Genomic DNA, 16,548 nt, shown 5'->3' with positions numbered 1-16,548 from the left:
TATATAAAACATATAGAAAAAGCTCGAAAGTTCCTGAGTTGATTTCAGTAGAAAAAATAAGATAAGATTTTCGCGAGAGCAGCGGCGGTTCAGCGCATTCGTGCATGCATATTGTATAATAATAATTATTGGAAATCGTATTGCAGATATAACAATCAAGCTCATGTTGCATGTAGAGGGTGCCTTTTTTGAGCTATGCGAGTAGAAATAAAACTCAATATAATTAGAAAAGCTAAAAATATTATTTGTCATTTGCGAACAAACAAGGGCAAATAGATCGAAATAATTATAATGAGCATTGCAAAAAGCATATAGAGTTGCCACCTATCTAAAAAAGCTGGTCACATATATTGTATGAATTATAATAAAAACAAATGTTTTTACGAAAACCCTAAGAAAAATATTTGATTTGTCGTTACGACTAATTTAGGGATATTTTCATATAGAGTTACCACCTATCGAAAAAATTTAATTGAGCAAAATAAGTCGTATATTTTAAAACAGAAATTTGCCTGCCTTTAAAAAATACTAAATAAAATTTTATATAAAATATATGCTAAATTTCACACGAAAAATAATTTGGTCTTAGTATAATTAGAATTAAGTTCGCAATAGAGTTACCATCTTTAAACAAAAATTTCAAACAAGTACTATATTTACAAAATTAATGTCAGAAAAGGATAGTCTTACATAAAGTATGCGTCAAATAAAGCATTTTTCTACAGTCACTGCTAACCAATTGTATTATTTTCCCCAACACTGTGGGTGTGCGTTACATCTTCTTTGAATGCATTCATTATTTACTAGATGGGTATACATGTTTTTACGTGGAATTTCCGTAATCACTACGAAACAGTGCTTTGCTCTATGCACAGATGCAAATCATACATATATAGTAATAATACAGAGACTATTACTATTTTATGCCGGCAAATCAATGCAGTGGGTAATTTGTGAACAGTCGTAAGTTGAGTGTTGAAGTGTAAAATTGCCTTGAAGTGTGAACGAGTGTGCCGCAGGTGGCTGTTCTATTTAATTTATAGAAAAGTTTATTAAATTTAATCGATATAATATATGTATATACATACATACATCTATTCATATTGAGGCAAGCAAACGTGAACAGTTACTTACGAATTTATACTAATTCATATATAAGTGTATACATATGTATACATGGATGTATTTATCGTTATTTACAACTGCCATGAAACTTTATAGCAATAATTAACATTAGAAGTGAAACTGCAACGAAATTATGTTACGCAACAAAATTTCGTCACGTTCGCTTTATATGTTTATCTGCAACAGACAATCATGCAGGCTGCATCGATTTGAATAAAAATGTAATAATTTTATAGTTTCAAGAGTTGCCACTTGTGTTTTGAATAAAATTCATCAAATAAAAATTAAAATATAAAAAAACTATTAATAAGCTGATTGATTTTTTATATAATTTAAATTATTTGTGAAATAAATCAAAATTACAATATGCAACGAAATTGTGTTACGCAACAAAATTCCGTCACGTTCGCTTTATATGCTTATCTGCAACAGACAGAAACGATTTGAATAAAAATGTAATAATTTTATAGTTTCAAGGGTTGGCACGGTCCCAAATTTTTTTGAATAAAATTCATCAAATAAAAATTTAAATATAAAAACACAATTAATGAGCTGATTGATTTTTTATATAATTTAAATCATTTGTGAAATAAATTAAAATTACAATATACAAATAAAAAAACGGCTTAATTCAAAACTTTTTAAAGAGCTGCCACTTGTTTGAAGCATTTTAATTAAATCAATCAGCAAATGTTTTTTTATTAAGGCTATAAGTTTCAAAAGCCTGGGAGTTTGAAATTTTTTTGAGGTGCGTTGCCATATAAACTATTTTTGGTGTGGTGATAATGGTCACCAAAGACATTAGATATTTAGACTAATGATTTATTTGATGTGCACGCGGTCGCTGTCAAATAGAGCTGCCAAAGCTTACGCGCTATGTTTTATAACAGCAGGCGGACTTGCACCTAACTGTTGAGTATGTATTGGCAGTTCCCTTTTGTGTTGTATTTGTTTCAGCAGTCCTGGAATTAAGTAGGACTTGCTGACATGATGTTGCCATATAATATAATGTTATAAATATAATGTAATTAAATATTGTGGTATGTCCCACATTTTTTTTTATTAAAATACATATTTCATATTACATTACTTAATTAATGCATTTCTTTAATAAACTATATTTTTTTTAAACTGTGATCGCTTAAGTAGACACTCTTGATGGGATTTTTTACAATTCAATTTATTAAATAAATGTAACATTTCTACTGCAAGCTCAAAGATATTTAAAAGTCTAATATTTAAACAATTTTATGAGGAAAGTTGCCAGAAGTTTGCTTATTTCAATAAACGTATTCCAAACGTCTTTCGCTGAATTATTGTTTAAAATACAGTTGATCTCCTTTTTACACGGTTCTTTTCTTCTTTTATTTTTACCCGGTGTTTTTGTACACTTCCCAGTTACCATTTTTATACGGTTTTACTTTTTTTACACGAATTTTTTATTTGAATTGTATACTTGTTTGCAATAAAATCCAAATTCCATACGTCAATACGTCACAAATCCATTGTTGTTAATAGAATATAATAAATTCTAAATTAGGTTTAAACTAAAAAATACAAATTCTAGATTTGAAAGCCGGTGAAAAGGTTGCAACAATTTCAAGACGTAAACAAAGAAATGAAGCTGTATGAAGAAATAAGACAAAAGAAGAAACAGCGATTAATGCCGGAAATTTGAAATGTATTATTTTTTTACCATTCCCAGAATAGTTGTTGTTTGCTCCTTTTAACAGTAATATGTAAATATACAAACATATAATACCTGAAAAGTCTATAACAACAACAACAGTGTAAATCCTCACTGTATGAATAGATAGATTTTCATGTATTTATTACATATTTTATATTTTTTGCACGATTTTCTTTTTCTTAAATTGGTCCCAACAATTTTATATAAAAATTTGACGGTTTTTTTACACGAGTAATTTACTGTCCCAGTTAACTGTGCAAAAAGGAGATCAACTGTATTGTAAAAGAAGTTAAAATATTATTTTCACGAATATTTCTAGATCGTCGGTATGTGGCCGAACTCATCCACGAAATACACTTTAACGTTGACGAACGTGAAAGCTCGGTCGAAAAAAATTTCTTTCGGTTTCCTAGTTCCTGTCTCGGCTGTCTTTCTCTATCGGCTCAAAACATATTCAACTGTTAATATTAGTCCATAGTGCCTCATAATTACTAATCTGTTTTTTCTTGACATAGCATATGGTTTTTTTTTCCACAAAACTGTCTATTAATTGAGCTGACTAGTGTAGACCCAACTCATATATAAAAATTCGACAAAATGAATCGCCACTACTTGATCCTCATAACTCTTTACACATTGATGGTGTTACCAGGCTTGCCACATATCGGGTGTGTGCGGTTGATGCCGCCACAAATCTGCAACAGCGATATGTGTGAATGCACCTACAATAGATTTGCATGCCGCTTAAAGGGTAAATTCAGTTTAGTTAACGTCGAAGGCATAATATACGCGTTGAACGCAGACGAAACAATAGAGTACGTTATCGCATATGAATTAAATATAACGTGCGTATACGAACCTGAAGATCTAAATGTAGTGCTAAATCTGATGCCAGCTATAACATTAAGTGATCGCACAAAATTTTATTTGAAAAACTGCTTGGAATATCCCGATATACTGCAGCAACCGCATATAACATACGATGGTGTTGTGGAATTCGATAAATACTTGGAGACACCACCAAATTTTTTCAATCAAACCCCAGTTTTGCAGAGTTTGACATTGCCAGTGAATTTTATTTATGTCAAGAACCCGTTACCGCAACATTTGTTTCACAATTTAACGAATTTACAACATTTGGAATTGAAGATTCTCTGCACGCATCCGGAAATACGTTATCCGGTCGAACTTTTCCACACACTATTTAATTTGGAAACGCTTTCCATAGAGCTTATAGCGCTGCAAACAAACGTACGTGACATACAGCATACGCACTTTCGCGATCTAAGCGCACTAAAGCAATTGACATTAGAAGGAAATCATTTTTTGACGCTACCCGCCGAACTCTTCACGACCTTACCAGAATTAAGAAAACTTAGCTTGCGCATGAACAGTTTAAAAGAGTTGCAAAGCGATTTGCTGCGCCAGCAGTGTAAACTACTGGTGCTTGACTTATCAGAGAATCAGTTAAGCGCATTACCCAAAGGCATATTTGACAATACGCCCCTACTCTGTGAGCTCGACCTCGCGCACAATAGATTCAGTGTGCCAACAAATATTATAGAAAATGTGCATGCGCTAAGTAATCTGCGCAAACTCAATTTGGGGTACAACGATTTCGAGTCTATTTGGGGTGCAGGTATTTACCGCAATTACACACTTTTCACACGCTCCTATATAACCGATGCGCAATGGCTGAGCAATTTTGAGGAGATGGTTAAGTATGTGGCGGGTTGGCGTCAAATTGGGCCCAATAATACGGAGGTGGTACTGAGAAATAATCGATTGGCATACTTTTCGTTAGACTGGATCGCAGTCGCGGGCGTCAGCTGCCCCTACTACATTGATCTCGCAAACAATCGCATAAGCCATGTGGATGCGATTTTGTCGCCGTCAAATGCAACTTGCTGGCAAGAAGTGCACTTGATAAATAACCCACTCGTGTGCGATTGTGAATTGGCTTGGATCTACAATACAAATTTGCTTATGAACCGCGTTATATGGAAGTGCGCTAAGCCGGAGCTCTTGGCTGGCTCCGATTTACAAACTTTGCAACGCGATGCACTCTGCCCATGGTCACCCGCCTGGTGTCCGTCGAAATGCCGTTGCTCGAAACAAACGAGCGCGCTACTCATCAATTGCACTGCGGCAGATTTGCAAGCACTTAGTCAGTTGCCGCGCCCCGAGCAGTTGTCACTCACAGAGACTGCGCTCGATCTCACGCACAACCGATTCGGCGAGCTGCCGTCGAATGCTACTTTTGGTTATGCGAATGTTACGCATCTATTTGCGGCACACAATCGGTTAAACACCGTCTTGCCCACGCATTTGCCACCTGCGCTTCGCACATTAGATTTGCGAACGAATCAACTGGAGCGTTTAAGTGAGAGCTTCCTGCGCGTCTATCTCAACGAGAGCGCTAGGCTAACAGCGCTTTATCTCTCCGATAATCCCTGGCTGTGCGATTGCTCAGCAGAGCTTTTGTTGTACACATTGCGCGTACACCGCAGTCGCATACCCGATATTGAGGAATTGTTTTGCGCAAATCTTCCCAACGTAACGCTAGCGAATGTGACGTTCACAGATATTTGTGTGGTACCCAGCAGCAGTTGGACTTTATTAGCGCAACTAGTGGCTAGTTTTCTTGTAATACTTACGCTCTTGACTTGTATTGCACTGTACTACAAGTATGAATTGGAGCTGAAGATTTGGTTGCATGCACATAACGTGAACATTTCTTGTTGCGGCATTGACGAGCTCGACTGCAACGCAACATTCGATGCCTTCATCTCATATGCGCACGAGCAGTCGGACTACGTCAACCAGATACTCGTGCCTGGACTCGAGCAAACGGCGCCTCATTTTCGCATCTGCACACACGAACGCAATTGGCTGGCGGGCGCTTATATACCCGAACAAATTGTCGAGTCGGTGGCACAATCGCGTCGCACAATCATTGTGCTCTCGCAAGATTTCGTTGCATCGCTTTGGGCGCGTATGGAATTCAAGACGGCGCATCAGTTTGCTATAAACGAGCGACGTGCGCGTATCATTATTATTAAATATGGCGAGGTTGCCGATATGGCCGGTCTTGACAGCGAGTTACAGGCTTATTTGCGTATGAACACCTATTTGGAGTCGGAGGATCCGCGATTCTGGCAGAAACTACGTTACGCAATGCCGCATCGCAGAGGCGAAGGCCGGAAAGCCGGTATGCTCGAGGTGGGCAATAGAGTTTACGTATGTGGACAAGTGGAGCGGAATCAAATGGCGATTAAGAATTAAATGCGGAGAAGCAAGTGTATACTAAAATCTTATTATTGTCACAAAATATTTACGTAACTCATGGAAAATAAATAAAAGCTTAGCGAATTTATGATTTATCAATAATTTTGTTATTACTAGAGTTAGTTTTGTTTTCAAAATTTTTAATTATCTTGGGTATCGGAGAATGATGCCAAATTGATATTTCTTTTGCAGGTTCAATTGTCGTAGAAATCGAAGCACATTTAAGATTGAACGCTTTATTTTTTTGCGAGGCGTAAAATATTTATAGTGGATTTTTATACTGCCAGATCTATAGAGATAGTGCAGACACTTTTCTAACTGATTGCAACGGCTACTGTTTTTAAGGGGGGAGAACCGGCGACTGCAACGTATGCCAATATACTCAACACAGATTTGCAAAGACCGATATTGACATCTAAGTGACCATTTATCTAAATATATCCAAATGAGCAAACCCCTTCAGAGATGTTAACGAATGCACGAAGATTTTACAAATTATTCTGATAACTTTCTTTTCGATTTCTGAATGATTATCCAGCAACTCGTAAAGAGTCAGCGGTTTTAATAACGTTATCAACTGAGAAATACTCATAGAAATTATATGTATGTCAATTGGTTTTATTGAATCGACTTGACCATTTAAAAACCCATCCCTGATTATATGAAATAAAAACAAAAAGTACTCCAAAATCTTCTTTAATTTTGTTCATTGGTTTCTTAAGGAGCTATGACCTATTATCGGGTGCTTATAGACCGACCGACCGATTTAAGAACATTTGAAAATTTATCAAACCGATTGGGTATTTTGAGCTCTCCAATCGATTTCCCTGTAATCGATATGAACTGCTTAAAGGTTATAGCGAAACAAGGGATTTAAAATTTCTTCAGAATATAAGTAGGACCATATCGTAGGAAGAAAACCGGGTTTGTGAAGAATTAATTTAGGAAGTTCCTTAGTTTCTCCACCTCAACTTAGGTCCTTTTAATTCCTTATAATCTATTGTAATTTGTAATAGTACTCATCTCAAACAAAATTAAACAGTTAATACCAAAATCGAAACGAAAGATAAACAGTAAATAATGCATTTTTAAGAAGAACCAAACGGTATTAGAAAATTCAATGATAACAAATACGGACTGATGAACTTCTTCTGCAGGTTGTATGCGAGCTGGAGCATGTGCTGAAGCTTTTTTTGATATCATAGATATCAATACGGAATCTCAACCCTTAGATTGTGTCATAAAATATGTTATTTTTTTACTTGTTCTACTTTCAGCTTTTACACGCTTTTGCAGATAACTATTGGAATGCTACGCGGATGTCTTAAAATATTTATTCGAACACTTTAGAATGTTTCACCAACGAACGCAGAAGAAAAACTTGCTACTGCAACTCTTGCTATGCTTACTATACGCTGACTTTGTATACACCAATTTCCCTACAACAAAACAGTCGTTACTAATGAAGTTGAAGCCGAAGCCAAATGGGCCCGAAAATGCCTTCAAAAGCTGCTATCAAAATAAATGCCAGTGCAAAAAGGAAGTAATCAATTGCTACTTGAGTGATCGCAATGGTGCTGTGACACTTACTATTTCTTGGGACGTGGGAAAAGACAAGATTACGCTGAACTGTGAAGGAGCGACCGAAAATATTGATTCGTTGCTGAGTCCAGTGACGCATGAATTTGAATATGCCGATACCTACTACGAGCTGACTGACTGTCAACAATTGCCGGCCATGTTGCGACGTCCGAATATCACTTACGTGGGTCATGTGTCATTTACGGTTGATGTAACGGTACCTGAGCAACTATTTTCGCATACAAACGGTTTGTTGCGGTTAGTGTTTAATGTAACAACGTCGAATAGGGAGCTTGGAGTGCCAACGCAACTTTTTCAACCACTAACGGAACTGAGAGAATTGCAACTGATCGTTGTAAGTGACGCGCCGGTGGTTTCCTTACCACTCGAACTCATTCATAGTCTAAAAACTATAAAAATACTCTCGCTTTATGTGTATCACTCTACAACGGGTTACTACGAACGGCTGAATTCGCAACACACCTCGTTACGAAATTTAACGAGCGCACATTTTCGTGAGTGTCAAGGGTTGAGGAGTCTTCTGCTGGATGCAAATCAACTCGGTATGCTTAATCCAACAGTTTTCAACACTTTACATGAATTGAACCATTTGAGTTTGAGTCTGAACGGGCTGCAAATTTTACCCGAAGATTTGTTCGTTGCGCAACACAAACTGGTCATACTCGACTTGAGTATGAATGCTTTAACCTCACTACCCTCGCGTTTATTCGAGCACACACAGTTGTTGTGGAAGTTACAGTTATCCAATAATCGTTTCCACACACCTACAAATATCATTGCCGCGGTACGCTCGCTGCACTATCTTCACCAACTCGATTTGGAAACGAATGCATTCACGAGTATTTGTGGTACGGGCATATACAGCAATCGTACGCTGTTAACACGTAGGGATATAAGAGATCCAGCAACAGTCCCCGCGTTCGCTGACTATGTGACAATTGAGCAAGGTACACACAATGAACGTAAACTTAATATTACCGTTATTAACCTAAGTAGAAATCGCATAACGCACTTCAACTTGGACTGGATTAGCGGAGTTGATGGTTTAGCGTGCCCTTATGAGGTGGATCTATCACACAATAACATACAAAATATTTACGCTGCTAGGCGGCCATCAAGCGCTACAGGCAAGTGTGAGCATACACTGAAATTGAGTCATAATCGTTTGCATTGCGATTGCAAATTGGCTTGGTTGTATAGCAGCGATTTTCTGAGCAAAGATGTTGACTGGAGTTGTGCCACGCCGGCGCCTTTAGCGCGTAAGTCACTCAGACAGCTGCAACGCAATCAGATCTGCGCTTGGGCGCCATCCTTTTGTCCGGCAGCCTGCGAGTGCAGCTATGATACACCAGCGCTTGTGGTGAATTGCACCAACGCGCGTCTTGAAAGCATTACGCAACTGCCACATCCCGCGCAATTTTCGCTCAACAGCAGCGCACTTTACATTGAACACAATAACTTTTACGAACTACCCACGAATATTACCTTGGGTTATCCGGAAGTGACACACATCTATGCCGCGCACAATCGGCTAGTCGCTTTGCAGCCAACGCATTTGCCCCGAAATGTGACCCTGTTGGATGTGCGCGACAATCAGCTTGAGCGTTTGAGTGTCGGTTTTCTGCGCGCATACCTAAATGAGAGCGCAACATTGCAAGCATTATACCTTGGCGACAATCCGTGGTTGTGCGATTGCGACTCAGAGGAGCTTTTGCGTACCGTGCGCTTGCAACGTGCGCGCATTCCCGATGCCGACAGATTAATGTGCGCAAATTTCGCTAATGTGACGCTACTGGACGCACGCTTTGAGGAGATTTGTAAGACACCCTTCCTGTATACCAGTCTGGTTGCGCCACTTGTCGGCATGTTTAGCACATCCGTGGTTATACTGTCGCTTGTGGCGCTCTTCTATAAATACAAGTTATCGGTGAAAATTTGGTTATTCGCTCACAATATGTTTCTGTGTTGCATTAAAGAGTACGAGTTGGATAAGCATAAAACATTCGACGCTTTTATCTCATATGCACATCAAGACCAAGAATTTGTCAACACCGTATTGTTACCGGGTTTGGAGCAGGGACGCACTCGCTTTCGCATTTGCACACATGAACGCAATTGGCTGGCCGGCGTCTATATACCCGAGCAAATAATGGAATCGGTTGAACAATCGTGTCGCACGATTATTGTGCTCTCGCAACACTTCATCGAATCGGATTGGGGGCGCATGGAGTTTCGTACCGCGCATCAGTGCGCTTTGAATGAGGGACGTGCGCGCATCATTATCATAAAGTATGGTGAGCTTACGGATACGACGCGTCTGGATAATGAATTGTTGGCCTACATGAAGTTGAATACCTATCTAGAATGGGGTGACACGAGATTTTGGCCCAAACTACGCTACGCTCTGCCGCATAAATTTGGTGTGGTTAGGAAATCAGGCATGCTAGATGTGAGCAGAAAAATCTATGTGCAGAAAGATCTAGAGTTAAGTGAATTGCACATGTAGTTATGTTCAATAAAATATATGAATAAATATACAAACAGTTGATTTATCAATTATGATGCATTTTTGGTGAGGGTAACTGGCATTACAAATAAGGATTTCATTCATCAGTCTTATTTGTATTTAGCACAATCAACTATCGTGGTGGTGGTGAATCGAACACATAACTGGTATAATACTGTAAGACTAGTATAATATAATAAGGAAAGATAGCAGGGTATTATACTGTTATAACAATGTATCAGCATATTCCAGAAAACAAGCTAAGCAAAGCAAGTTGAGAAGGCGGTATAAATGTATATGCAGTTAAGCCTGAGGTACTACATTCCTGCATAAGAAAATCCATCAAGCTACTTGGCTGTCCCCCGATCGAATCACTCGCAACCAGATCGATCATGTTGTGATAGATGGACGACATGTCTCCGGTGTTTTTGATGTGCTTCGTGGTCCTAACATCGATACGGACCACAATCTTGTAGCAGCTAAGATACGCACCCGCCTCTGTGTAGAAAAGCGCACACGCCAACAAACACAAGGAAGGTTCGACATTGAGAAGAATTAAAAAAAAATCTGATTCTAATAATAAATCATAAATCTGCTAAGCTTTTATTCACATTCCATGAGTTACGTAAATATTTTGTGACAATACAATTTGAAATTATATTTGGTTCTTCGCATTTATTTCTTAATCGCCATTTGATTCCGCTCCACTTGTGCAGGCAAGTAAACTCTGTTGCCCACCTCGAGCATAACGGGTTTCCGACCTTGGCCTCTGCATTGCGGCATTGCGTAACGTAGTTTCTGCCAGAATCGCGGATCCTCCGACTCCAAATAGGTATTCATACGCAAATAAGCCTTTAACTCGCTGTCAAAACTCGACACATCGGCAATATCGCCATATTTAATAATAATAACGCGTTTTATAGCAAACTGATGTGCCATCTTGTATTCCATACGCGTCCAAAGCGATGCGACAAAATGTGGCGAGAGCACAATGATCATGCGATGCGATTTTGCAACCGACTCGACAATTTGCTCAGGTATATAAGCGCCCGCCAACCAATTGCGTTCGTGTGTGCAGATACGAAAATGAGGCGCCGTTTGCTCGAGTCCAGGCACGAGTATCTGGTTGACGTAGTCCGACTGCTCGTGCGCATATAAGATGAAGGCATCGAAAGTTGCGTTGCAGTCGAGCTGGTCAATGCCGCAACAAGAAATGTTCACGTTATGTGCATGCAACCAAATCTTCAGCTCCAATTCATACTTGTAGTACAGTGCAATACAAGTCAAGAGCGTAAGTATTACAAGAAAACTAGCCAGTAGATGTACCAATAAAGTCCAACTGCTGCTGGATACCACACAAATATCTGTGAACGTCACATTCGCTAGCGTTACGTTGGGAAGATTTGCGCAAAACAATTCCTCGATATCGGGTATGTGTGTGTACAACAAAAGCTCTGCAGAACAATTGCACAGCCAGGGATTATCAGAGAGATAAAGCGCTGTTAATGTAGCGCTCTCGTTGAGATAGACGCGCAGGAAGCTCTCACTTAAATCCTCCAGTTGATTCGTTCGCAAATCTAATGTCCGCAGCGCAGGTGGCAAATGCGTGGGCAACACGGTGTTTAACCGATTGTTAGCAGCAAATAGATGCGTAACATTCGCATAACCAAAAGTAGCATTTGACGGCAGCTCGCGGAATCGGTTATGCGTGAGATCGAGCACAGTCTCTGTGAGCGACAACTGCTCGGGACGCGGCAGCTGATTAAGTGCTTGCAAATCTGCCGCAGTGCAATTGATGAGTAGCGCGCTCGTTTGTTTCGTGCAACCGCATTTCGACGGACACCAGGCAGGTGACCATGGGCATCGCGTTGCAAAGTTTGTAAATCGGAGCCAGCCACGCGCACCGGCAAATCACATTTCCATATAACTGCTCGATTAAGCATATTTGTATTGTAGATCCAAGCCAATTCACAATCGCACACCAGCGGGTTATTTTTCAAGTGCACTTCTTGCCAACAAGTTGCATTTGACGGCGACAAAATCGCATCTACATGGTTTATGTGATTGTTTGCGAGATCAATGTAGTAGGGGCAGCTTACGCCCGCGGCTGCAATCCAGTCTAACGAAAAGTATGCCAATCGATTATTTCTCAGTACCACCTCCGTATAATTGGGTCCAATTTGACGCCAACCATCTCCTTAAAATTGCTCAGCCATTGCGCATCGGTTATATAGGAGCGTGTGAAAAGTGTGTGATTACGGTAAATACCCGCGCCCCAAATTGACCCGAAATCGTTGTACCCCAAATAGAGTTTGCGCATATATCCTAGCGCATGTACATTTTGTATAATATTTGTTGGCACACTGAATCTATTTTGCGCGAGGTCGAGCTCACAGAGTAGGGGCGTATTGTCAAATATGCCTTGGGGTAATGCGCTTAAATGATTCTCTGATAAGTCAAGCACCAGTAGTTTGCGCTGAAGGCGAAGCAAACCGCGCGGCAACACTCTTAGATTGTTCCCTCGCAAGCTTAGCCATCTCAATTCCGGTAGGGTCGTGAAGATTTCGGCGGGTAGCGCCAGCATATGATTTCCTTCTAATGTCAATTGCTTTAGTGCGCTTAGATCGCGAAAATGCGAATGCTGGATGTCACGTAAGGATGTTTGCAGCGCTATAAGCTCTATGGAAAGCGTTTCCAAATTGAAAAGAGTTTGGAAAAGCTCGACCGGATAACGTATTTCCGGAAGCGTGCAAAGAATCTTCAATTTCAAATGCTGTAAATTCGTTAAATTGTGAAATAAATGGTGCGGTAACGGGGTAATGTCAGCTTCACTGGCACTGTCAACCTCTGCAAACCTTGCGTTTGATTGAAAAATTGAGACGGTGTGTCGAAGTATTTAATGAATTCCACAGTACCTTCGTATGTTATATGTGGTTGCTGCAGTATGGTGGGGTACTCCACGCATTTTTTTAAATAAAACTCTGTGCGATCACTTAGTTAGCACAACATCTAGATCCTCCAGAACGTAAGCGCAAGTTATGTTTAACTCATACGCGGTGGCGAACTCTTTTTCGTTTTTGTCCAATCTTTTTATTCTGGCTTCTACATTTACTAAACTAAATTTAGTCTTTAAGCGGCACTGGAAACTATTGGAGGTGCAATCACACATATCGTTATTACAGATTTGTTGCTGAGTCGACAACGCGCTCCCGATATGTGGCAACCCTGATATCTCTACTCAAGAAATGGCGCTTCATTGTGTCTAACATGTATATTTCAACAGGTCTATCGCAATTCAATTAATCGACAGTTTTTTGGAAATCACCCAGAGCTATGTTAAAGAAAAAAGATCAATAAACGAGATATACTACGGATTAAACGTGCCAAAAAGTACAAAATCGTACGATATATACTATAATTATTCATTTCAATTTATCAATTATTTTATTTTATTCAATCTATAACAATTCATTATTCAAATCCATTTAGATCAATACTTTTTTCTGTCCATTTGTATAGTGTTCCTTTACAATTATAGTATATATCCAAATCCCTACTAATATTATAAATGCGAATGTAAGTTTGTTTGTTACGCTTTCACGCAAAAACTACTAAACCGATCATCATGAAACTTTGTACATATACTCTTGAAGGTACTAGAAGCAACATAGGGTACTTTATATTAAAAAAAAAATTTACGAAAGGTAAAACAATTGTTTCTCAAAAAACCGTCAAATGCAAAGTGTATTCAACAAAGTGAACTAGGTATATGACATATCACAATTTTTTACCCGAATGTGACATGTTTGTTGCCATTGATTTAACCCATACATTTATTTATATCATTTCATTTATTCAAAAATTCAAATTTCGAAATTCAAAAGTAAACAAATTTCAAACCAAAAAAAAATATTTTTTAAATGAATAAAAGAAAATGCCGAATACTTTCTGCTTAGGCAAAACAACTCATGGAAGCAATGTCAAATACTTAGTTCACTTTGTTGAATACACTTTGGTCAAATGTAGCTACTTCAGTAATGAAGTTTTACAGTCATGAAGTTTCAACCCTGAATACTGTAATACCGTCCCATTGTATGGCGGTAACGAAAATATCAAATTTAATTGAATATAGTTTCAACTGTTTATAATATTTCTATATTTATTGTGACTTTCTTCTGTCGTTACATGCAGTATAAAACTATTCCAATTTTTGAGGTTATCCGTAATTTTTGTGGTTAGCTGTTACTTTATTATTTTAGATCTTAATCGCTGATGTTAATTTTTACTCTGCTTTTTTTTAAATGCCTCGAAAGCGGAAATCTGGTCTATCCAAAAATTCATTCAAATCAAGAAACTTCGGCTCACGCAGAGCTGAGAAGACAACAACAAGCAGAGCGACAAAGAGTTTTGAGAGCAGCTGAAACGCCTCTTCAGGCACGAGTTCGTTTAGAAAGACAAGCTGCACTGCAGACAACTAGAAGAGCGATAGAAACACCAGCAGTTTTTTTATACATGCAGTATAAAACTATTCCAATTTTTGAGGTTATCCGTAATTTTTGTGGTTAGCTGTTACTTTATTATTTTAGATCTTACTCGCTGATGTTAATTTTTACTCTGCTTTTTTTTAAATGCCTCGAAAGCGGAAATCTGGTCTATCCAAAAATTCATTCAAATCAAGAAACTTCGGCTCACGCAGAGCTGAGAAGACAACAACAAGCAGAGCGACAAAGAGTTTTGAGAGCAGCTGAAACGCCTCTTCAGGCACGAGTTCGTTTAGAAAGACAAGCTGCACTGCAGACAACTAGAAGAGCGATAGAAACACCAGAACAATCGGTAGTGGTGGACTCTTCTTTCTCGATGCACCAGGAGTAACTGGAAAAACGTTTTTACTTAACTTATTATTAATGTCCGTCAGAAAAGACCAAAAAGTAGCAGTTGCCGTAGCTTCGTCAGGTATTGCCGTGATGCTATTAAACGGCGGTCGTTCGGCACATTCCGTTTTAAAATTACCATTGAATTTGGCATAGGAAGATTCGCCCATTTGTAATTTTAGTAAAAATAGTTCACGAGGTAGAGTGCTGCGAGAATGCAAGCTTTTAGCAACAACATTTGTATAGTGATCAGTGGTTGTGTGCAAGAGCAATATTAGCACCAAGAAATGAAATCGTTAATAGGATCAACACTGACATTTTAAATGAGGTTCAGGGAGAAATGAAGGAATATTTGTCAATGGATACAATTATGGATACGGAACTAAGTAGTTCATATCCTGTGGAGTTTTTAAATTCACTTGAACTATCGGGTGTACCGTCACATAAACTTAAATTGAAACTAAGCATATATTAAAGTGTTGAAACTTCTGTCTGTAGTAATTTTTAAAAATTGTTGATCTCAGCCAAACAATCAAATTTAGTTATCATATTGACTCATTTCTATTATTATACCCTTACCCTTTATCTCTCATACTTATTTAATACCTCCACTGCGGGCGAAGCCGCGGATAAAAAGCTAGTATTTAATATATTTCTTACACTTTTAATGAATTAAAATAATTAATTTATTTTTTTAGTTCTTTCAATAATTTTTGCATATATTTGACACTTGCTCTCTTCAATAACTGTTCAATTTTCCTTGTCTCAATATGTATTCCTAAGTATATACACACTATGTAAAAATATGTTTCATTGTTTAAATTTAAAATGTTCTATAAATTATGCTGAATAGCCGCTTGGGTCACACTCGTTCACACTTCAACACTCAGCTTACGACTGTTCCAAATTACCAATTGTTCATAATAGAACATATATACATTTCTACTTGCGAATATATATGTAAAAATTGCTTCTATGCATAGAGCAAAGCACTATTACTAAGTGACTACGCAACTTCAACGTAAAGACTTGTATAGCCATTTAATAAATAATGAATGCATTCAAAGAATAATAAAAATTAATGCGTTCACATCCTCAGTGTTGGAGAAAATAATACGACAAGTTTTAGCCGAATTTTAAAATTTACGATCTTTAAAGATTCTAGGGTTAAATTCTTAGAATTTAGCTCATAAATCATTAGAATTTTATTTATAAATCTTATTATAAACATAATAGGAATTTGTTTAAATAAGCAAATATTGCATTTCAATAGCATTGAGTAGCATTAATTTCAAAGTTGTGGCCTCGACTATATTATCTGTATGTATGCAATGCATTGTATTATACATAATAATCCCATTATTAGAGAAAGTGATAAGAAGCTTATGTTTAAGCAGAAAGCTACAATATAAACAATTATGCAATTCACGGCGTGAACCACTACAAGCAAATGCAATTAAGATAAG

General features: G+C 38.1%; 4 protein-coding genes across 5 annotated transcripts; 2 read left to right on the top strand and 2 right to left on the bottom strand.

The window, feature by feature from the left end:
* Window positions 1-967: 967 nt before the first annotated feature.
* Window positions 968-10,226, top strand: LOC128922043 (protein toll-like). Of its 2 annotated transcripts, none has more exons than XM_054231383.1 (2): window positions 968-1,108; window positions 7,381-10,226. In XM_054231383.1, exon 2 carries the CDS (start codon window positions 7,455-7,457, stop codon window positions 10,209-10,211), a length of 2,757 nt encoding a protein of 918 aa, XP_054087358.1. In that variant the 5' UTR covers window positions 968-1,108; window positions 7,381-7,454; the 3' UTR covers window positions 10,212-10,226. The 2 variants fall into 2 exon arrangements, with proteins under 2 accessions (XP_054087358.1, XP_054087359.1); XM_054231384.1 differs by having other exon boundaries at window positions 1,002-1,019.
* Window positions 1,148-7,367, top strand: LOC128922044 (protein toll-like). The gene has a single exon (XM_054231385.1). It carries the CDS (start codon window positions 3,413-3,415, stop codon window positions 6,098-6,100), a length of 2,688 nt encoding a protein of 895 aa, XP_054087360.1. The 5' UTR covers window positions 1,148-3,412; the 3' UTR covers window positions 6,101-7,367.
* A 660-nt stretch (window positions 10,227-10,886) lies between the features above and the next one.
* On the bottom strand, window positions 10,887-12,154 carry LOC128921960 (protein toll-like). Its single transcript, XM_054231041.1, has 2 exons — window positions 12,055-12,154; window positions 10,887-11,989 (listed from the first exon to the last, which is right to left on the bottom strand). The coding sequence occupies exons 1-2, from the start codon at window positions 12,152-12,154 to the stop codon at window positions 10,887-10,889; spliced, it is 1,203 nt and encodes a 400-aa protein (XP_054087016.1).
* LOC128922045 (platelet glycoprotein V-like) lies at window positions 12,095-13,439 on the bottom strand. The gene has a single exon (XM_054231389.1). The coding sequence runs from the start codon at window positions 12,793-12,795 to the stop codon at window positions 12,361-12,363; it is 435 nt and encodes a 144-aa protein (XP_054087364.1). The 5' UTR covers window positions 12,796-13,439; the 3' UTR covers window positions 12,095-12,360.
* Window positions 13,440-16,548: the final 3,109 nt, after the last annotated feature.

Source organism: Zeugodacus cucurbitae, chromosome 5 (assembly GCF_028554725.1).
Source record: "Zeugodacus cucurbitae isolate PBARC_wt_2022May chromosome 5, idZeuCucr1.2, whole genome shotgun sequence".
Lineage (NCBI taxonomy): Eukaryota > Metazoa > Arthropoda > Insecta > Diptera > Tephritidae > Zeugodacus > Zeugodacus cucurbitae.
This window is presented reverse-complemented; position numbering and strand designations above follow the sequence as displayed.

What these genes read in the sequence shown, in the direction of transcription:
- LOC128922044 (XM_054231385.1), top strand. Translation starts at nt 3,413, where the DNA reads ATGAATCGCCACTACTTGATCCTCATAACTCTTTACACATTGATGGTG.
- LOC128922045 (XM_054231389.1), bottom strand. Translation starts at nt 12,795, where the DNA reads ATGCTGGCGCTACCCGCCGAAATCTTCACGACCCTACCGGAATTGAGA.
- LOC128921960 (XM_054231041.1), bottom strand. Translation starts at nt 12,154, where the DNA reads ATGCTTAATCGAGCAGTTATATGGAAATGTGATTTGCCGGTGCGCGTG. An exon ending in TGCCCATGGTCACCTGCCTG is followed by an intron (nt 11,990 to 12,054) that starts GTGTCCGTCGAA and finishes GCACTGCGGCAG; the next exon opens with ATTTGCAAGCACTTAATCAG.
- LOC128922043 (XM_054231383.1), top strand. Translation starts at nt 7,455, where the DNA reads ATGTTTCACCAACGAACGCAGAAGAAAAACTTGCTACTGCAACTCTTG.